This window comes from Dryobates pubescens, chromosome 22 (genome assembly GCF_014839835.1).
Source record: "Dryobates pubescens isolate bDryPub1 chromosome 22, bDryPub1.pri, whole genome shotgun sequence".
In the NCBI taxonomy this organism is placed as follows: Eukaryota; Metazoa; Chordata; class Aves; order Piciformes; family Picidae; genus Dryobates; species Dryobates pubescens.
In genome coordinates, this window is record NC_071633.1 from 18,572,627 (window position 1) to 18,595,095 (window position 22,469).

At 47.9% G+C, this 22,469-nt stretch overlaps 1 protein-coding gene across 2 annotated transcripts in view; it reads left to right on the forward strand.

The window, feature by feature from the left end:
* Positions 1-12,446: 12,446 nt before the first annotated feature.
* Positions 12,447-22,469, forward strand: part of ANO1 (anoctamin 1) — an 82,803-nt gene continuing 72,780 nt past the window's right edge. For both annotated transcript variants that reach the window (XM_054171679.1, XM_054171678.1), the window contains exon 1: positions 12,447-12,642. In XM_054171679.1, the coding sequence (XP_054027654.1) occupies positions 12,585-12,642 (58 nt within the window). In that variant the 5' untranslated portion in view covers positions 12,447-12,584. The remainder of the gene's footprint in view (positions 12,643-22,469) is intronic.

Below are 22,469 nucleotides of genomic sequence, written 5' to 3' on the forward strand. Positions count from 1 at the left end.
CAAGTGCAGGAATGAACTCTGCCAGCAGCACACCCAGAGAAATGCCTGTGTCATAAGCACAACAATGCAAGCAACACCACCAGAATTTTTGGAATTAAGTAAAAAAGGAAAGGAGAAAAAAAAATGGCTTAGGGGCTGTTGGACACTCCTAAACTCTCCTCTACTCCATACCACCAACTATTTAAGTGACTGAAGAAAAAAACCCTCTTACAGACCTACAAACTTAATTCAACCAGTGTCTGCCCTGATTTCAAGGGCTGGTAAGTGAAGTTGGAAGCTGCCATTGCTAAGGCTGGGAAAACCAGGCTTCAGCCTCAGGTTTGCAGGAGTGATGGTCTTTTTTCCCCTGGTAACTGGGGCTGTTGTCATTAATGTACAAGGTAAACATTTACACATGAGAGCTAAAGCACAGAGAAGTTAGCTGACTCACATGCACAAGCAAGGCAGTTAATGGTGTGAGAAGGATTCACATCTCTTGACTCTCTTCTGTGTTTTATCCACAAACCCGTTTTTAAGTCACAGGACACTGCTGAGTTTATGATGAAGCCATTCTGTGATTGCATCCTCAACACATATAGACTTACAAAGCCAGCAGAGTTTTGTCACTTTGGAAGCCACTGATTACAGTTCTGTCTAGTTAACTAGGTGAGAAATAAGAAACCATATTTTTATGACTGCAAGCAATTGTATTTTCCTAGCTACAAACTGGAGAGTATCTGAGCAATGAAATTGAGCAGCTGTGATCACACCACAGCCAGGGTTATACCTGCATGCAGCTAATGCAGAGGGACTTCAAATCCAGCAATGCTCTGCTCCTGATTCCCCCAACCTTCTAAGGGACCTTCTGCCTTTGGTTGCACACAACCACCTCTATCTTTGTTCTGGGAGAGATCAATTGATAAGTAGAAGTTATCCCATCTGCAGCTTTTAGTATCTGGAATCCACTGATAAAGCCTTCCTGAATGTGGCAGGAGAACACAACAGCTACCAGGCGGATCAGGATGGGAAAAGCAACTCTGTGCAGGCCCAAGCGTGGTCAGTCATCAGAAAACCTCACCAGAGAGATCTGTGTCATTGCAGAACCATTTTCCCAAGAGGGGTAATAGAAACTTGAAACTTTCATACTTGGGTTGTCATGACATGAATGGTCTGCTGGTCATGCGTGGGGTATGGCTGCACTGCTAAGCCACTTGAACTCTAGGCAGGGGTGCTCAGGGCTCGCTGTGATTTTAATGGGTGAAAATAGTTTAACACTTGCAAAAACATATTTCCTCCCACTGATTGCTACCTGCTGGCTCAAGGGTCCCACCTAAATGAACTCTCAATCATGGGGTCTCCTCTGAGACCTCATCTTCACCTGGGAAGTTTTAATTCCTTCGAAAGCCAGTTCTGGTTTTGTTGGCTGGGAAGAGGGAAGGGCTAGTGGGATAATTACCCTGAGAATTGGAAGAACACAAAAAAATCCAGGAAGAATGAGAGTGCACATGTGAAAGGAGGAAACACCTAGGGAGGAAACCTCCAGTGCCTGAAGTCAAAGGGGAAAAAAATGGAGAAGTGAGAAAGAAAAGCACTCTGTCAAAACCAGTCATGGAGGCCCCCAAAGAGACTTGCTTTCCTCCCTTGTACTAAAACCTCAGGGTCCCTGAATGTAACTCTTTCATGAGCAACAGTAGGGAAATGAATAGCAGCTGAGCTTTCACACACCTAACCCTGTGACCCTGGGACTAGAAAAGCAGAGCAGACATTTGGCAGTTAGAAAGGTGAGCAAACAGAGCTCAGGTTGCTCTTCCAGCACACCAGAGCTCTGCCGATCACAGGCTTTACCTGGGCTTGGGGGTTGTGCTCACCATCTGCACCGGGGCAAATCCTACTTGTGTCTGTGCAGAAAGCCACACTTCAATGGGTGGGATCCTGCTATATTAAGCACTTTCATGCCTTAATTTACATTTCAGAACTTCCTTTTTGGTCAGCTTTATCATGGGCATGCAAAAACGAATGGAGAAGGAAATGGAAATGTAACACCAACACCACTGATACTCCTACACTAATAAAGGAGCCAATGGTCCCTTGGCTCAGCTCTGCATTTTAGGGGTATTTGGTATGTTTTTGCATAGAAGCTGGATTCCCCCTTTATAAAACCAAGGAAACACATTTGTAGAGAACTATCTGTGGCCAAAATAAACAGACAAATAAAGAAATAAATTCAGATTCTAGCTAGTAAAAGAAATGAGGCATCATAACATGCACAAGCCAGGGACTGCTGTGCAGTCCTTTATTCCTTCCAGAGGAAGGAATGATAAAATCTTGCATTGCTTTCCTTCAGAGTCAGAATCCATCTGGATTAAGAAACTCTCAAGAGTTGTGACATTTTCTGATATGCTGTATCTGAACAGCTCCTATCTTGCTCCACCAGTTTGTTGGTGCCCCCTTGTGTTTGAAAGCCCAGGATAAAGACGGATTGCATCCGTGAGTCTTCTAAGGCAAAAGATTCATGGAGAAGAATTCAGTAACTGTGCTTGATAAAGGTACAAAAGTCAGGGCAGAGGGGGAAACATTTCTAAAAGCTTTTTAAAGGATCAAAGAGGGAGTTTTAGTTTGCAGTTTTCCACAACCTTTATATCTTGCCAATTGTGACCAAACCCACTGATTTTATAAGCTTATGGCAAGTGTAATCTTACAAGTATTCAAACACTCAGAACATTTCCATTTCTTTACCCTGTTCAGGTTTATTGTCCCCGTGCATGTGAGCAATAATCAAGTAATGCTCTTCATTATCTGGTGGTGAAAGGTATTCATAGATTCACAGAATAATTTGGGTTGGAAGGAATATTAAAGAGCATCCAGTTCCAGCTCCCCTACCGTGGGCAGGGACACCTCCCACTAGCCCAGGTTACTCAAAGCCTCATTCAGCTTGGTCTTAAACACTTCCAGGACTGAGACATCCACAACCTCTCTGGGCAACCTGTTCCAGTGTCCCCCCACCCTCACAGGGAAGAAGTATATGAGAAAGTATCTGAGGACTTGTTTTCAGCTGCCAATATTTTAAGGTGTGTGGGTTACTGGGTGTGCAGCTCATACATGTGAGAAAGGCACTGGAGCAGAATCAGCCACTGGAAGGTCTGTTGCTGTGTCACTCATCCACATTCAGACCTTGAGCCTAGTACACTACATCATAGCTGTTGACATCCTGAGCTTCAGTACGTGTTGGCAGCTTCCCACAGGCATTCAACCTGTGCTTTAAGACAGGAGTCGAACCTGTGTTTAAGATGAAAGAACTGAATACAAGTCTTGGGTTTAATTTATTGTTGCAATAGCTGATAAAATAGGTCAAAGGGAGGGGGAAAGTGATGTATGTGGTAACTAATATCCTGATCTCCTCTGTGTTCTTGTGCAGCAACACAGAATGGGAAAAACCCCCTGGATTCTTGCTGCAGAATGAACACAGATGGATGTGGGGCAGTAGGCATGTTGCCAAGCACATATTTTGCCATGGTCTTGGTTGATGGCAGAAAAATGCATCCAGTGCATCTGTTGTGACTTAGGAGTGTAGGATGAAGCATGTCAGGAAACCAGCAGCTGAAAAAGAACAGCCAGGCTATGGCACCAAGCTATGAGAAAAGCAGGGACCAGCCACGGGCTGGGGGGTGGCACAAGGCAGGAATCCAGCAAATCTGAAGAGCTGTTGAAGCTGTTCAACAGCTGGGTTTGAGAAGAATGGGAACCTCCATCAATGTCTCTGAATGTATCTGTTCCCCACTTTGACCTACATAAACAACACACACAGAACTTCCCCAGCCCACTCAAAATCAGTTCTCAGCTGTGGTCAGCATGAGGCTGCTGCTCCCCTGAGCCCTGTTCACCTCTGGAAGAAAACTCCCCAGTCTGGTACCTGCTGGACTGCAGCCCTGACGAATAGAGCAGTGAAGCATCCTTTCTGCTTCTCCTCCTGCAGACAGACATCTGCTTGACAGTTTTGAGTGTGAACTACAGGAAATTCCCAGAGGACAGATTAACTCTTGAGTGGTGCAGTTAAAGAGATTTGTTAAGATTAGTTGGAGAAGGTGACACTAAAGCTGAAGAAGTGGCCTGGATGTCACACAGCAACAACTGATCAGAGAAGTTCTACCTTGGCTTTGTCACAGTAAGACACCACGAGGAGTTTACAAACGTTTTCCATCAAACATTTTTCTCTCTTCCTGTCCATCCCTCTCCTTTTGTCACTCAGCCTAGCCCACTGCTAGAGGCTATTTACAGCTGCATTGCTGGAAAGCATTGGTGTTCAGTCTGACCAGGAGACAGCCACTGCTGCATTGCTTCATGGATATGGATTCAAAGCACGATGGAACTGTGTCTGTGTTCTTTCTCGGATTCATTTGATATTCAAAGCCATGCACATGAGGATACAGCCATACCCAATTACCAAGAACAGCTCTCATCCAGTGCAGGTGATGCTCTCTCTTGCTGGGTCTCAGATGGATGATTGCATATTGAAACAGCCTTCTTCAGGCAGTTCTGCACTGCTTTCCTTACCTGTCCTACAGAAACGCAGAGGTTTGAGGCTGGGAAAGTGAACACAATTGTTCCTTTAAGCAGCTCATCATCCTCAGAGTTTCTCATGCAGGTCCTTGGATATTCATGTTTTGGAAAATGTTGTTGAATCTCCCTGAACTCACAGCCCTGGGCTGGGTTCTCCATTCATTGTTCCTTTGTTTCCAGGGAGTCTTCACAGAGATCCTGACCAAACTCATGATTCACATGTTTAAACCACAAACACCTTGGAGATAAAGGTGGATGTGAAAGCAGATAATGTAACCAGTTCCCAAAAAAACACCACCAAACACCTCAATAAACTAGCCAACACCTTTTACTAGCTGTTGTAACTGAATATGGCAAAGTATGGAACTTAAACCTACAACTCAGTGGTAGTCCTGTGTGCAAGTTCACTGCTAATGTCTCATGTCTATGGAAAGACCTTACAATATTTGTGTGTTACCTGGGAAATAATCACTGCATGCAGACCTCTGAGACTTCCACTACAGTAATTAAATCCTGGAAAAGCAGACACATGATCATGTGTGACATTACCCAAATCTCAGGTCAACAGGTTCCCTGCTGCTTTGCTGCAGTCTGGTACTGTCAGGATGCCAGGTTTTCACGCCTTTGCAGGACTCCTAACTTTCTCATTCTTGTGAAGTGTTGTAAAATATTGTTCTTAAACCATCGGCTGTCTCTGCATCAAATGGACTTGTGATAGGATCACACACAGCAGAGATGGCAGCAGCCTGCACAGAGTTAATAGAGGCCTCAGCATCTTCCCAGCTGTGGTCATACTGACAACTAGAAACACCTGAGCAGAGAGGGGCAGCCCCGCAACCTGCCCTGCAGGAGATGGGAAAGAATAAAAGGGGGTGTTGGCTTCTTTCTTCGTGGAAGCTGGGCTGGCTGCAGGAAAGCAAGGTCAGTGTGGGCTCCTGGCTGGGTTATGGAATGCAGCACCATGGTTTGGGGCTGTAGGTGTAATCTCTGTTATCTTGGAGGGGTAGGTGCTGCACAGGGACTGGAACCATCAGCAGATCCTTCTGGAAGTGTTATCAAATCTCTGAGCTTTTCAGAGTCTAATTTCCAATGGATATTAAATCTTGAGCTGGTTTAGTGGCATATCTGCTGGTAACTCTTGAGGGTATGAAAGTATGTAGGTGTCTGGGGTGTTCTGGCATGTGAAAAGCATTGCTGCTTATGGCAACACTCCTGTTACTGCTACAGAAGTGATAAACATTGGTGAACTGCCAGGCTGTGCAGGATGCTACTTTTGCTGTCCTACTGCCCTGTAAAATGTCATGTGAGTGAGAGCAGCTCATGGGCCATAGTCTTCCACAATTACAGGATGTTAGGGGTTGGAAAGGACCTTGAAAGATTATCCAGCCTAACCCCCTGGCAGGGCAGGATCACCCCAGGACACATCACACAGTGTTGCATCCCGGTGGGTTTTGAATGCTTCTGGAGAAGGACACTCCACAACCTCTCTGAGCAGCCTACTCTGGGGCTCTGTCACCCTCACAGTGACAAAGTTTTCACTTGAGTTCACACTCTCTGGGTCACCACATTTCTGTTGCTAGTAGTTTTTGCCCGGGCTGCTGTTCCTGCCCGTGTGAGTAACCCCCGGGTTGCTGTGGCACCCTTGCTTGGTATGCTGCAGACTCCTGTGCCCCTCAGATGTTTAAAGAGCCCTCTGAGGCTGTGGCTGCGAGAACGGCGGGGGGGGTGGGGGGGGGGGCTGGCTCTGCTCTCCAGGTGCATCCCGGCTCGGGGTGTGTGTGTGGGGGGGGGGGCGGCTCTGTTCTCCAGGTGCATCCCGGCTCGGGGTGTGTGTGTGGGGGGCGGCTCTGCTCTCCAGGTGCATCCCGGCTCGGGGCGGGGGGGCTGGCTCTGTTCTCCAGGTGCATCCCGGCTCGGGGCGGGGGGTGGGTGCCGCTCTGCTCACCACGAGTATCCCGGCTTTGGGGAAAAGACCCCATCCGCCGGCACTGCCGCTCAGCCGAACTGCTGCGGGGACGGTTCGGCTCCAGACGCCGATGGCGGAGGCTGATCTCTGGCGGCCACTTAAAGGGTATCAGTTTGAGTCACTGTTAGTGCCTCTCTGTGTCTCATGAGCCAAGGCTTTGCTGCTGCCTTTATGAATGGTGCAACAATCGCAGGTTCATAAAAGAAGTTGCAGTAAACACCCGGACTGAGTGCACGTGGAGGGAGAGGCTGGCTCTTATAAATGCATAATGGCAAGGGGAGTCACAGGTGAAGACTTCATCCTCTTTCCCTCTGCATGATTCAAGTGGCAGTAAAGCCTTAGGAGTCGCTTCTGGTAACCAATTTGCTTTGCTTTTGAAACTTTGCATCTTTGGTCTTAAGCAACAGAGGCAGTGTGCATATGTAAGCACTGTGAGGTGGTTTTTGCTTTGGAGCAAACACCACAAAAAACCCCCAAGGATCCCTAAAAATTGTAGGGTTTTCCTGTCCTGGCTATGCAAAGCTTCAGTTCAAGGAAGAAATCTTTTATGGTAAAGGTGGTGAAAAGCTGGCACAGGCTGCCCAGAGAAAGGGTTGATGCTTCATCTCTGGAAACATTCCAGGTCAGGTTAGACAGGGCTGATCAGGTTTGATCTAGTTGAAGATGTCCCTTCTTAAGGCAGGGGGGTTGGACTAGATGACCTTTAAAGGTTCCTTCCAATACAAAGTAATCTATGACTGAATGAATCTAAGGAGATGATCAATAGCTGATATGGACTGTTAGCCTCACAGATGGAAGAGAAGGTCACGTACACTTCCCTGTCTCATGGCAATGGCCACAGACCTGCCCTACAGCAAAAAAGGGTTGAGGTTAGGGGAAACCTTGTCTAAATGCAAGGACAGTTTTGAGCACAGCATCAAAGTCCTACAGAACCTTGACACTGATAATGACCATCTCATAAAAATGAGTGAGGAAAACTCAGATCAGCTGTAGCGTGGGTCCAGCTGAATCTGCTGTGGGCTGGAGAGGGGGCCTGGATCCAAAGACAGAGGGCTTAATAAAAAAAGAAGAAAAGGGAGTGGGCCCTGTGTGACTCCCCCACTCCTCTGGCCAGTGCAGCAGGGCTAGCCATGGTTGTCAGAATTTCCTTCCATCAGTAACAAGGGGAGAACCAGAGACCAACAGTGACTCACGCAGTCTGAGTCAACTCCTCTCTCTTGCCTTTCCTGTGAACATGGTTTACAGCACCTCCTAATTTAATTTCAAAGCCCTGGCTGGTCTCTTGGGTGGTACTTCAGCTGTAAATTGTAGAGGGGAAAAAGAAGGAGGTTGCTCTAACGTTTGTAAAACGACACTCGGAAACTTCAGCAGCATTAATGGGAAACCCTCCACACATCTCCAGCGGCTGAGAGTAGCCAGTGGAAGCCTTTCCTGGGGACACGAGAAAGGGAGTAGTCTTCACATATGCAGGAGCAAGGAGTCTGTCTTCCAATTCCATTTTGCTTTTATGCAGAGCTTCATTTCTCACTTCTCTTACACTGTCTAAACTTGTGAAAAGAACTCATTCTAAATATTTACTCTTAATTTAGAGAATGTGTGGTGACCCCCAGCCCGCCCCTGCCGCTGGCACAGGCCAAGGCCCGCAACGTAGTAGATGTTTTTCACTAGACTTTGTTTGATTCAGTCCTTAAACTGCCTTCAGCTTTGAGCATACATCTGGCATACCTGACATGACTATTTACAAACAGTAACATTTTTCTCACTCAATTTTAGCAAACAGTTATGACTTAAAAAAAAAAAAGGAGAGGAGGAGGAGGAGGCAGAAAGTGTTCACAGAAGTAGTATTTAACATCAGCTTACACTTGCAAGCGTGGAGCATTGATGAAAGAATGTTTTTAGCAGTACTACACGTGACCTAAATGAGTCTGTAACAAGTGAAATATTCTGTGCTTTAGGTACATGAGCTCTACCTGAATGTTAAGTGTTACACAGCCAAAAGCCTTGCCATGCTCTGAGGTCCCTCTAGCCCAGGGCCCAGTGCCTGTCAGAGATAAGAAACAGAACATCCTTCCTCACAAATGCCTTGCCAACAACCAGAGGCTTAAGAGCTTACTGTGATGAAAATTATAGCTGGGCTGTTTTGTACAGTAGACACCACTGGACCTATTTTTCATCAAAGTTTCTCATCCCTCTTTAAAAGCTGTGCTCTGAACTTCATTGGATTGCATGGAAAAGGAGCAAAGCTCTGTAGCCATAGTTTTGTTATATTTACTATTATACAATAATTTACATAATAATCTTATGGTTTCAGTGTATTATGTAGAGGGGAAAAAAATCTCTTCTTGTTTATCTCAGTCTTGCCACCTGCTAATTTCTCTGGGTATGCCTTAGTTTTGTGACTTATTCCTCATTTACCTTTCTTGCACTGCCTGCGATTTTAGGGCTCTCTGGAACCTTATTCTCTACCCCACATACAACACACCCATGAACTTTCCTGTGTGTGCAGTGGTGGCCAGGGACTCTGTCATGCATAGTGCTGAAGGTGAGGAGGAGGGGGGCATGCTGCTGTCATAGCCACAGCCAGGGTTTGTTTCACCATCATGTGATTGTGTTCCCGGAGTTTCGGGTGGCTGCCAGGGATAGGAGCTCTTATCTCCGGATGCCCCAGCCGAAAGGAGAGCTGGAGTGTGCCCCTCAATAGTGTAAAAGGCTTTGTAAAAATAGTTCAGAGGCAACTGCAAGGCAGAGAGGCGCTCAGTGGGCTGGTTGGTTTGTTTGCCATTGGGGATGGTGGGCCTGGTGCTGCTCACAGGCATTTCCCTGGAGCGTGAGCACCCTGAACACCCGGAGATGTCGCTTGGCTCCGGATTTCAAGAGCCGAGAACTGCATTATTATTGTTCTAAAGGTACACAAGGCATTTTGCAGGAGCAGGCTGTAAATATTTCCAGCAAGTGCACTTACTGTAGGTGTGGATGCCAAGCAGGACTGTCTCCTTCCTAATTGTTAAGAAAGCATTGTTGGTTTATTGCATAGACAGTAGATTATCTGTCCCCCCACCATTCTTCTCACAAGTATGTGTTGAGATGGCACACGGGGTTTATCACACACTAAGGAAGAAAACTGCTGCTGGGGTCTCTGCTTCCTATCAGCCCAACAGCCTATTTTAGCTCATGGGGCTCTTGAAAAGACAAATTGTATTTCCTCTGCTCTCGTGCATGGTCAGAGTCTGAGCAGTCCTGTCACTTCAGGTGCAAGAGTGGTCCAGCCTTGGACGATACGCTCATTACAAAGTCCATCTGCACGCACAGGGAGGAGCCAAGGGAATATTGGCAGGTACATGAATCACATGTGGAAGCAGTATGGAGTGATGGAGGTCAGGCAGCCTCTGTCCAGACACAGGATTTTCCCCTCATCTTTATAGTAGTTCCCAGCAAGGGGCTTCTCCAAAGCAGCTCAGGGATCTGCTAGAGCTTGTCTAGGGGAGTGAGAAGGAAACTTCTTGTCCTGCCTCTCAGTACTACTGGGTGGAGCACAGCTTCCATGGCAGATTTTTTTCCATCACCACTCAAATCTGGGCCATGTCAGTCCAGGACCTTCAAAAAGAATAGCAGGCAGTTCATGTAGTCTCGTTTTCAGGACACATTACAAAGAAATGATCGGCCATTAACACTCAAACACCTGGAATGAGGCAGCGATGTTGGCTTGGTTTCTCCTTTTTTTCCCCCATGCAAAGGGCTGGAACACAAATTTAATTTTTCAAACCCTGCTTGTCAGACTAAAACTTCCTAAAGCTTGTCACAAAATGACAACATCAATCATCTGGCCTGCCTCTGGCTGGGCTTTCAGTAGAGAATTACCTGCAGCCCTTGGAGGATGAGGGCACGCATTCTGTGTGAGTACATCCAGGCTGGGTTCCTGCCTCAGCTGTAGTCAGCAGTTGCTCCTGGAGCTTGTGGTCATTCCAAGGCAGGACACTGGAACCTGGTATGATTTCCAGACTTGTTTCACATTCATAAAACAAATATATATGTTGGTCCTGTGCCCACATTTGGTTCTGCCGCAGATCTCCATCCAAAATAAATTCATTGTAGGCGAAGGGAAAAGAGCATGTTCCCAAGTGCCTTTGATCCCTGGTGAAACAAGCCGGCGAGCGAGGCTTCGGCTCTGCACAGTCTGCTCTCCTGCCCTTCTGCTAATAACACTCTGCAGCAACATGCATTTGGAAACAGCCAAAATGCATACAGGCTGAAAGAGCAGAGCTAAACAGGAGTCAAAACATGCCAAAGGTAGCCTGAAAGCAACCCAACTCCGTTTCAAAGCCTCTAGGGCTTATGTTCTGTGAAGGAAAAGTCCATGTGCAGAAATTGCCTTGTTTATATACTTATCTCACTGGGGTTTGTTGTTTGTTTGTTCTGTTCTATCCCTTGTGTCAAACCTCTGACCACCCCAGGAAAGATGCTTTCACAGTTTAAAAATACAGTTCCAAGGATGTAGCTGAGTTGTAACCCCCTCCTTTTTGCTAAGGAGTGGAATTAGGACCATGAGCTAAGTGCCTGAACCCTGCCATGCAGTGGGGAGCCCTGTGCTACCCCCCAGTGGTGCCAGGCACCTTGTTTTCTAAGCAAGGGGAGTAGAGATGGCTCAGCTGTCTACAAACTCCGTTGTTACCGGGGGGTGAGTACTACCAGCAAGCTGTCCCTTGGCAATTCCCCTTTTCTGAGTGCTAAGAGGACTGAGGAGGGCCTGGGTGCAGCAGGAGTGTGGCAGCAGGAGGAACTTGGCCTCGTACAGTGATTGCGGGGTGTTTGGGGGTCTGCCTGCCAGAAGCTGGGAAGCCTGCTGAGCCTGTTTACTTCTGGCAGAGCCCTGGTGTGCTTCTGTCTTTGCATTTTTGAGGGTTAAGTGCTTGTCTGAGATTAGAGAAAGGGAAAGCAGTCAGAGAATAGTGCTGATAAATCTGTGTCAGTTTTGCCCTGAGTGGGTTTCTACAGCACCGCAGGGATCAGGATTGAAGAAAATGAGGGAATCCCTGCAAGGCACTGAAGAGGGGTTTAAATTCCTGGAGATGGCTGAACCTGGAGTCTCGGGCCAAATCGTGTGCAAACGGTGTAGCCACACAGCTGGAGGAGTAGCAAGAAGTAATAAAAAGGTAACTTGGTGGCATCCTGTGAGTGCCCGGGTTTGTTGGTGTGGACAGGGATAATGGACCAGGATTCATGGACCAGACCCGGGAAGAGGAGGCAGCCAGCTGCTCGGGCAGGCACAGACCCCCGGGGAATGAAGCCCTGGCTGCTCCCGTGTGATGGAGGGAACTGTCACCACAGGTGGGGCAGTGGGAAAGATGGGGAGAGCTGGGGAGTGGTCCAGTGTGTATCTTGGTTGTAGAGGGAGTCATCACCGGCAGCTACGGATGATGCCTTCGCTTTGGCAGCTACGGAAACGTTCTGCTTTCGATCCTCTTCCTTTATTTTTGTTAAACCAAAAGGTGTGGGAGCTTGAACGTTCATAGAAAGCAGTAAAGGGGAGCGCGGGAACGGTTAAATTGCCTTCATTTCGGGGACCGCCGGGAGAATAGCTCCAGCGAACCCCAGCGGCGGTGCCCCCCCCGACCGGTCCCTGCCCCTCCGCCGCCGCCGTTCCGCGGGAGCGCAGGGCGTGCTGACCTTTCGCGGCCGCGCTGCTCCCGCCTGCCAGCAGCTGCCGCCGTCGTTCCGGCGCCCAAGGTCAGGGGCAGCTCCGCCGCCGCTGTCAGCGCAGGTAGGCGCGGAGCCCCGCGCAGGGTACGCGGGGGCGGCGGGTGCCGGGCGGGCGGGGAAGGAGCGGCGGCAGCAGCGGCGTCACTAGGAGGGCCGGTCCCCGGCGAGGGCCGCGCTCCCGGCGGGCCGGGCCGCCGCCCGCCGCCCGTATTTAAAGTGTGGCCGGGGGGCGGCGGGGAGCTGCGCGGTGCCGCTCGCTGGATGAAGGCGCCCTGCCCCGAGCGAGGCACGGGAGACGGCGCGGGGGGGGAAAGGGAGGAGCAGGGATCCTGTCAAGTTGAGTTTGGTACCAAGCGGCAGCCGGGCTACGGGATTCGGGGAGGAGATGGAGAAGGATGAGATCCACCTGCGCAGGCTGCCGCCCGCCGCGCCCTGGGGACCGCGTAAGTCACAGGCGGCGGGGAAGGTGCGGGGCTGGGGTGCGCCCGGGGGTATGCGGCTTCCCCGGCTGGGAGCTGGGCTCCGCGGGCAGCCGGAGTGCCCCGATAAGGGATTTATTATTAGCGTTTCATCGACTATTTTTAAAAATCCAGGCATGATCTCTGCAAAGGACCAGCGAAATCAAATATCCCCCCCCGCTTCCAAAGCATAAAACAGTGTAAAGAGTTTGGAACCCACATTAATGCAGCAATTAAAAGCTCTTCGAACCCCGGGGAAGCCAATCTAGTTATGAAGAAGTAGAGTACAAAGTATACAGGGTAAAACCCTGGGGTTGGTGGTTGCTGTTAATTCAGGCTGTGCTGTGAAAGATGAGAGGTGGGGGAAAAAGAAAGAAGAGGAAAAGGTCTTCTGAAATGAAATGGTTCTGCCTCAGCGTGTCAGTAATGCTTTTACAGAACTGGCTAAACCGTGTATCTCGGTATCATTAACTAATGTGTGCAGCAAAGTAAATTATATATATTGGAAGGAGGGGGGGAATACATTCCTTGGCTGAGAAGTTAGGGAATGTCTAGAGCCAAGGAGCAGAGCATTTAAATGGTAGGGGGTGGGAATTTCCTTGGCTTCCCTCTGGAAATAAATCACAGCTTGGTGTCTGTGTGCCTGCATGTGCACCCACATACCCTGCATGCAGGGTGTACCGAGCCTCCACTCACACATAGCTGAGCAGATTTTTACCAGCACTATTTACTGAGGGCGTTCTTCCTACCAGTTTAGCGACAATAAAAGGAGAAGGGAGATGCTAACCAGGAACGCCCTGGAGCACACTTGATTATCCAGCTGAATTGTATACAAATGAAGTAAATTTAGCATGGCACCATTATAAATTCCACCCTTTCCAATCAAAATTCCAAATCTAACTGTTTGCAGCTAAGAATAGCGTGGGGAGCCCTTCTCTGTACTCCCTCTTTTTGGATTCCCATGAAAACCGTTATCCTGGAGTCTACTCATTAGATGGCCAAATATTTCACTGGAGTTCAGCCCATTGCTGAAAGAAATGCTGTGGGCTTGTCAGACCCAGCCAGAGCACCCAGAATGAGAAGAGAACTATTTCTTGAATGTTTGACACAAACCAGCTGGGCTTCGTAGCCGGATAGCGGGGGACAGGGTTTCTGTACCTCCCCACTTCTCTGTGGTAACTTCTTCATTAAAATCAGGAGGAGCTTGAACTTCTCAAAAGTGAGATGGGCAGCAAGTGACCTGGGGAGCTGAAGTGTTAGCTCATTACATTAACAGAGATATAAGTAAGAGTACTAAATGATAAACTGGCACTGCAAAGCTCTACCATTACTCACGGGGCAGGTGGCAATTTATCATGAGGTAATCACAGTGATAGGGTGAGAGTCCTGAGAAAGTGCTTGAGTGGCTTTTTATCATTGGGAAACTTTACATAGTGCTCTACAGAGGCATTCTCTATTTACTTGACTGAATCACCCCTTAGCAGCATGATCAGTGTGTACCAGCTTCATTACTGAGTCCAAGGGGCTTATTTGTATTGCTATCGATAACTTATCAGCAGCTTTTACAAACAGGCTCTTTTTGGATAAGATGAAACTCCTGTCTAATTCCATAGCAGATCCACATGTCATGATACAAATCCTGTCCGGTTCTTTGGTAACTTCTTTGCTTTTATTGCTGGGAAGACACGTGGGGACTGGTCCTTGATGGTTGTCTGTCATCTTTATACTCTGGTGCTTGTTACCAGGAGTTAGGTAAAAGTTGGGGTCAGTGAGAATATGATAGAAAACAGGAAAACGAAGAGCAGCCTATGGTGCTCTGGGTAAATATTGTCAGTTGCCAACATCCAAAGCACTGTTTTACTTTTCACTAGCAAGGAAAAAAAGTGACCTCAGTACATTATTTTTGGCTTTCGGCAGCATGAAAGGACAGGTGTCCTCAGCTCCTCTCTGCCCTGAGCACCCAGACATCACAGCTCAGGCCTGCCAGCTAATTTTATGCCAATTGCTTCCTTGTGTTCTGGGCTGACCACTGCATCTAATGAGGAAGGGGCAAGGGTCAGAATTGGGGTGGGCTTTGAGGAAGGGGTTGGCATGCTGGCTTCTGAAGGGACCGTGGATGTCCTGGCACTTCAGAGAAAGGCTTCGAGGCACGGGGAGAAGTGCTCAGGACTGAGCACAAGATCAGGAGCCAAGTCTTTGCTCCCCAGATTTCAGCAATCAAAAATTCCCTGTGTGAACATTTGACCCCCTTTGAAACCCATGAGAGTTTTTTGTCATCAACTTAAATGTTATCAGTCTGTCACCCCCAGAAAAGGAAATTATTCCCTCCTCTTCTCTGAAGACATTCCTCAGCCCAAAGCTGGGACTTCCAGCATGGTTTCTCATCTGTAGCACCCTGCTTCCCATGGTAGTACTGCAGCTGTTTCCAGTAACAGTGAAAATGAGGAAGCATATTAAGACAATAATTAATCAAAGATGACAAGGGACTAATAACTGTATTGATTTAATTAGGACTTCTTTTCCAGCTCTGGAATGTGCAGCCATGCACATCATTAACTGAATATTTTAATTTGTAGTAATAGCTTATTAATTTCTGGGGCTGGGCACAGATGGAGCCACAGCTCTGCCTGCCTGCTGGACTGCAGACCTGTGCCTCGGCTTGCCGAGTAGCTGCTGGAAGTGTGCCTTGCTCTGGCCAAGACTGGCAGCAGGCAGTTTGTCCATCACTGACAGCTCTTCCAGAGTGCTGAGGTGGTGGGAAAGGGGCATTGCAGAGTCAGATGTGGTGGGTGCCCTGGTGAGGTCTATGTAGCTCTGTGGCTGCAGGGGTGTGACATGAAATATGGGGTAAAAGCAGCCTGCCAAAACAGAAGGCAGGAGAGCAGCCCTGGGAAGCAGCAGTATTTACTGGCACCAGGAAGGGAAGAGAGTCCCTTTTGACTTTAATTACACCCCTTGGATTCTGGTGATTTTGAGAAAAGGAAATGCTTGGGGACGTGCTGTGGTTGGAAAATTAGAGCTTGCTTTGGGGAAAAGGGAGAATGGAAGGGACAGGAACAGGCATGACAGACTTTGGGGCTTTACTGGGTGAGAGGCTGATGAATGAGAAGTTCACTCATCTCCCTCCCACTTCACTGGGGATATTTAGCACTCCTTGGGGCATGCTTAGCATCCTATGCAGCTGGGGCCTTGGCAGGCCACCCTCTCCTGGCCAGACACTTCTCCAGGAGGCAAAAGAAGGAGAAGCTGCTCTCACTGAGACCATAGCCCAAAAGAAATGGCTGTTTTGCCATGTGCAGCAAGGCTTGGAGCTCAGTGTCCTGCTTGGTGCTCCTGAGGTCCAGCACAGAGCTCAGTGTCCTGCTCAGTATCATCAAGACACTTGGAAGGTACAGTGCAAAGACCTACAAAAGCTGAATCCTCTGCTAGATCCTCGCTTCCTGCAGCGGGTGGTCAGCGCAGGGAGGAGAGCTGTGTAAGGCAGAAGCACTGAGCAGGCTCCAGGGGAGGACCTGTCTAAGTCCTTGCTATTGTCCTTTGACAAGATGATGGGGACTTGGAAGTGATTAAGCTATCGAGCATTAATGTCATGTAGAGTTGTTGGGTTGCTGTATAGGTGACCATTAGACTCTTGCCATGAGACTGATGAGCTCCATGAACAGAAGCCACCACTTTTATTTCTTGCAAGTGTTTTCAGGGATTCTGACCAAAAACCCCAACAAAACACTTCTGCACACATCCTCCTATTTTATCACACAAGCCAAGCTAGTGATAGTGGCATGAGATAGTTCTGCTTACTTCCAGAGACTACAAAGGCAGTTTATCTTGTGTGCCACTCTGGGAATATTCACCTTCCTGACCTCACCCATGTTTGCTGCCAAGCTTGAGACTATGGCAGGCCTTGCAGCTCTGCCATAGGTACAAACCCCAAGAGGGGTTTTACAAATGACAGGTTTTTCAGGGGCTGGCAGCTCCATGCCTTGCTGAGACTCTATCAGGGTGTTATTTTCAGTGGTGCTAAGTCATCTTGTGCCAGCTGTTAGATCTGAGCAATGTGAGTAACAGCACACAGCTTTTCTCTGATACTTTGGAGAGCAAAAAGATTGTGGTGTCTGCATGGTCACTGCAAGGTAATTTATGGTAACTGTAGACCTTTTAGATCCAACCACAATGGCTGCCTGGCTTGGGAGGCTCTGAATGCTCAGGAAGTGAAGCTCCTCATGCTGGGCTGCATTAGTCATTGCTGCAGCTCCCTAGGCTAGCCCACATGCCCTCAAGGGAAGGAGTTTTCTATTCATTTGGTTTAGCCTTTGCTTTGCATCCCTCACCCCTCTATTTCTGAAAGTAGTCCTGCATCCTGGTGGGAGGGCCAGCCCTTCTCCCTGCCCCCTAACCTCCTGGGATCCTTCAGCTTTTATCTGCAGACAGCTGACCTGGCTCCCTGCACGCACCCTTGCCTCTCACTTGCTCTGGTTCTTTGTGCTGTGCCTCCTGTCCTGCCGTTTCAGTCCCCCTTGCTGTTTCCAATGTCTTGTCCCTGCCTCTCCTCTGTGGCTGGCCCACATGCTAGTGTCTTCTTCAGACTCCCACAGTTTGCATCTTTGAACCTTCCCTGGCAGTTTGTCCTTCCAATCATTCCAGTGGCTATTTCCAGATTTGAGCTGATAAAAAGACAGGAGCAAGGCTAGATCCAACCATTCCTCTTCAGCATCTTTGCCAGCTTACCTTATCTCCATATCTGATTTATTCCTGGCAGCTCTGTATCTGTGCAAAGACCTGGATGTACATTCTCATTCTGAGTGGCATATTAATAATCTATATCATCACTGAAATGTCCTTTCAGACTGCAGCTTTGAAAAACAGAACTTTTGGGGGGCCTTTTCCTCCAAGCACTGCTGACTTTTTTGGGACACAGCTGTGAGTGCCCCAGAAGCTCACAATCTGAGACCTGTTAGGAAGAGGCCAAGTGGTTTGCAGGCAGTAACTGCTCTGTTTTTGCATCCTATCAATTATTTAACTTCTATCATGACATCAGTGATTACAAGTTGCATGGTCCTGGCTCCCAGTCCTGCTGGTTTACCTCTCCCTCTATTTTTATCCTGCCCAGGGAGATGAGTCTGTACTGGAATGGGGGGGGAGGGGGAACAAACTTTGTTTTCTAAACACATGTTGTCTCTTGTACATCTTCACTGACGTCAGCTGCTGTCCTGCTTGCAGAACAAGCTTGGAACATGCAGTGGGGAACTGTGTGTTGGTGGGGCTGACGAAGAATTCTGCCCAGGGAGACAGGAACACTTCTCACAGCACTTGGTTAGTAAAGAAGGGAGAAGCTTGGCAATGAAGTTACATTTCCAGTGCAGCTTCAGGACACTTTTAAAAGGTGAATAGGAGAAGTGGACAGATACTGACTTCAGTGACATCACAGAGATAACAGGATTCAGAGGACTCTGCATTCATTACATTTTAAACCTCTTCTTTTCAATGTGATATTGTGAGGGGGTTGTAATGGTTCATAAGAGAAACAGCAGCCAAGGTGCAAGTTTCAGGGCTAGTCATCAAAGCTTTAGGGTTTAGGAAAGTGGCAGAAATGTGCCCAAAGCAAATCCTGTTCTGTGTTTTTGCCTCATCATTTCTACTACAGTGTCTTGGCTGCTGATGTGCCACAAGACAGGTCAAGGAACCTGCTTTGCCTTTCTTCCCGGAGTTGGGAGGCAAGGATTCAAAGTGTGCTATAGCTTTCTGTTCGTGATATGATTGCCCAGCAGAAATCTGCTGCAGGCTGCAAATGATGGAAGCTTTTATGCAAATACCATGAAATTCATCACAGTGTGCTGTGGCACTATTGTCCTGGAAAGGCCTTCCAGTGATGGATGCAGGTTATTTTGGCAACCCAGCAAGAGGAGGGAAAAGGAGGGTCGTGTGGGCATGCTGGGAGTTGAGCAGCCAGCTCTGTGATGAATCACCTCCTTGGGTTTGGTTAACGTGGGCATGGAGAAGCTGATCCACATCACAAAATCACAGAATTGCTAGGGTTGGAAGGGACCTCAAGCATCATCCAGTTCCAGCCCCCCTGCCATGGCCAGGGACACCTCACACTACAGCAGGTTGCTCACAGCCACATCCAGCCTGGCCTTCAAAACCTCTAGGGATGAGGCTTCCACCCTGGGCAACCTGTGCCAGTGTCTCACCATCCTCATGAGGAAGAACTTCTTCCTGACATCCAATCTGAATCTACCCATTTCTAGTTTTGCTCCATCCCCCCCAGTCCTATCACTCCCTGACACCCTGAAAAGTCCCTCCCCAGAGGGAGGGGTCTCACCAGAGCGGAGCGGGAGAATCTTCTCCCTGGCCCTGCTGGCTATGCTTCTCTTGCTGCAGCCCATGGTCTGGTTGGCTTTCTGGGCTGCAAGTGCACACTGCTGGCTCATGTTGAGCTTCTTCACTACCAGCACCCCCAAGTCCTTTTCCTCATCCTGAGACCTTCCCTCACGTTTGTAACACAGTATGGACACTGTTGATGGACGAGGTCTGTAATGGTGGTGCCATGATGTATCCAGAAGAGAAGTGTCAGTTGTAGGACCACTGGGAAGGGTAAGGCCATGCTGAAGCAGCTGTGTGTAGCATGGGTGGTGAAAGCATTCTTCGAGGCTCACCAGAGGAAGCTACTCCACTGTTGTCTGTGTCCTGTGTTCCTGGCACAGAGTCTGAGACTGGGCTAAAGAAGGAAAATGGTTCTCTGTGTGTAGTCTGACTGTTGGTATGTGGTCAGCAAACCTCATCCAGATGCTTGTATCTTGCTGCATACTTCTGAATGTTCTTTTTTTTTTTCTCTCTGATGAATGGCAAGAACAGGCTTCTAAAAATAAATTAATGGTTTTCCCTTTTTACTTCCTGTGACTTAATATGCTTTATTTATCTGTGTAGCTACTAGTCATCCTCATCCTTCAGCTCACGAGAGTGTAAACAGAAATCAGCCTGAGTCACCAGCAAAGGATGTGGAGCCAGCCTGGTTCCAGGATTTTAGGCAGGTGTAGGAGTTTCAGCCTGGGGCTCATGGAGGGAAAGTTGTGTGAAACAGCTCTGGGGTTGTGTCTCAGGGGTCTTGCACAAGGCAACACAATGCTGCAAGAGAGACTGCTGCTGCTTTCTCAGCCTTCTTCCAGGGCGGTCAGACCTCACAGCATTGTGCAATGAGTTATTCATTCATTTGTTTTTTAGGGTTAGTTTATCAGTACAATAACAAAACCTGGGTGAGAGTCCAGTTGATTATTCCAGCCCCTAATGTTGATCAGAACTACATCCAAAGCAGCAGTTTGCACTCATTTAATCAGCTCAAGCAACGTACATCAAGAGATTTAAGTCTGCTTGGGCATCCAGTCCATCCATCATGCTGCTGATAGTGTGCCCCAAGCCAGTCAGAAGCTTCAGGCAAGCTTCAATTAATGTTATTGGGATTTTTAGGGCTTGGGCTCCTTTCTTTGGGGCTTGCCTGCTCAAAGTTAAGGCTGCTCTGTACGAGGGTAGCAGAATGTGCTGTAATTTTGGTTGCTCATTACAAATGTGGAGGGCTCTGACCTAAAACATGCTGAGCATCATTTGCATTCCCAGAACACATTCTGGGAGTGCCTCTGCTCTGTTGGTAAGCAGCACATTTGTATCCTGTAACAGAGGATAAGTAGGAAAGACACCTTGCAAGGTATACTGGAGAGTGCAGATCTCTGCTGTCTGTGTGCTGAGGGATGGCAAACAGGACTGACTTTGTGTCCTGGGGCAGAAGGGGCTTGCCAACAAACAGGGTAACTCAGACTGAGTGTTGACATCTTCCAATTCTTCTTACCAGCATGTATCAAGGGTGTGATCTTAGCTTTCCTTTCAGATGATTGAGTGAGCCTGAATGCAGGTCAGGTCAGTGCAGTATGCTGGGATGTCATTTGACCTTGTATTTAGTGGAAGATAACAGAAGGAAATCAACTCTATGGCAGCCTGAGCCAGCACCACCCCATACACTACCCAGGTATCTTTTCAGATCTTGCCAATAAATCCATTTTTCATGTTTTCCTGTGCACCATGCCTGGTTTGCTGCTTCTGGGTAGCTTTTCTTGCTCTTCTCATTAGTAACCACACTCATTGAGCTTCATCCTCAGCTGGTGGTGCTGGGGTTTTTTTGCCTCTGAGGGCTGCTGTGTGTAGGGTATTGCAAAAGTTTTCTGTGCTTCCCTCCTAAATGTCAAGTTAAGTAAAAGGAATCAAAGCTTCAAAAAACAATAACCTTCCCCCCCAAGAGCCATGTTTGCTGTTCCTGTGAGTGAAATGAAAGACTTCCATAAGCAGGCAGGGACAGCACTGCATAGCCCAGAACACGTGGCTGTCACAGGTTTCAGGGGATGTGGGTATCGGCACTGTACTAGCAGGGCTGTGTTTGCAGACTCCATCAACCTGCTTGGGAACAGCCTCCTAGCCTTGAGTGTTGACATCAACAGGGGCATAGATTTGAAATGCTACTTCATCTTTACAACTGGTGTCAATAATCCATTGGGCAGGTAGCTGGGACCAGCTGAATAGCACAAGAAAACTGCCTAAGGTACATTGCCAGGATGTACTTCAGCTGTAAGAGACAACTATTCCTGTGCTGCAGATTTGTATTTCAAACCCAGTTCCTTCGTAGGAATATTGTACTCTTAGTGCCCTGAGATGTAAGATGGTATTTGGGCTCTCAGGGGAGGATCAGATGCCATTCCTGAACAGTTGTACTTGAGGACATGCAGGAGACCCTCCTTTAATTCACATGGTAGGAAACCAGGTTGAGAAGCAAAGGCTGAACACAGAAAACACATCCTAGCCCTTTTGTACCTGCTTTAGAAATGGAAGGTGTATCTTTACACACAGATCTCAGAGGCCTTTAGGAGCCTTTGGGAGAGCACATCAACTCTCTTGCATCACATTCGTTTGCAGTCGCAGAGCTGCTGTGATGTGCCACTAATGGAGATGTCAAGTTTAGGGCTTCAGCAGGTAACAGAAAACAAGAATTTTCATGTAGTTCACTCAAAACTGACTCAGCTGTGAGGAGATAATACTTGTCCAGGATCCAACCCTGTGCATTGTGGGGGTGAGAGTGGAAGAAGCAGAGCGGCGTGGATCCACCCCAGATTGAACAGGGTGAAATTGTTCGAGGTGCTCCTTAGTTCAGAGCTGGAGTTCAGGCTGTGCTTATCCACTCTGCTTCCCTTGCAGGGGACTGCTGGGTGCCACCACCCTGGAAAGCCTGGCCCGAATGAAATAGCTTATTTGTCATTTTCAAATGAGGGTGAATCTGATCCTTCAAAGAGGCTGTGAGTAATGACAGGTCATCAGCTGCCAGAGAAACTGCTTGCTGGTACCATCCTTACACTGTCATAAGGACTTCTCTTGTGTGTGTTGGGATAAAGTATCTTTAATTAATCTTAACCATTGAAGTTCATCTGACAATGTAATGGAGTGGTTGGATAATAAAACCCCAAGACTGCATACTGATCACCAGTGGAAGAGCAGAAAGAGGTTTTGGGTTAGATTGTAAATGTTCTGCTCCACACCAGAGGCACAGAAATCAAGTCTAAGCCTTTTAAAGTGAATAGTTTCAAACTGGCAGAGAAACTAATTTCATTTCTCAGCTTTCTCCTTGTAGCATCTTGCTACCAAGCTTTCAGTCAAAAGAGCCAGGTGCAGGTTTCCAAAACAAGATCCCTATTGTCCTCCTCCTATAAATTAATGAAAGCTTTCCTTTTTTACCCCTCTTTTCTTTTTTTTTTTTTTTTCTCTTCAATGTATTTCTCTCA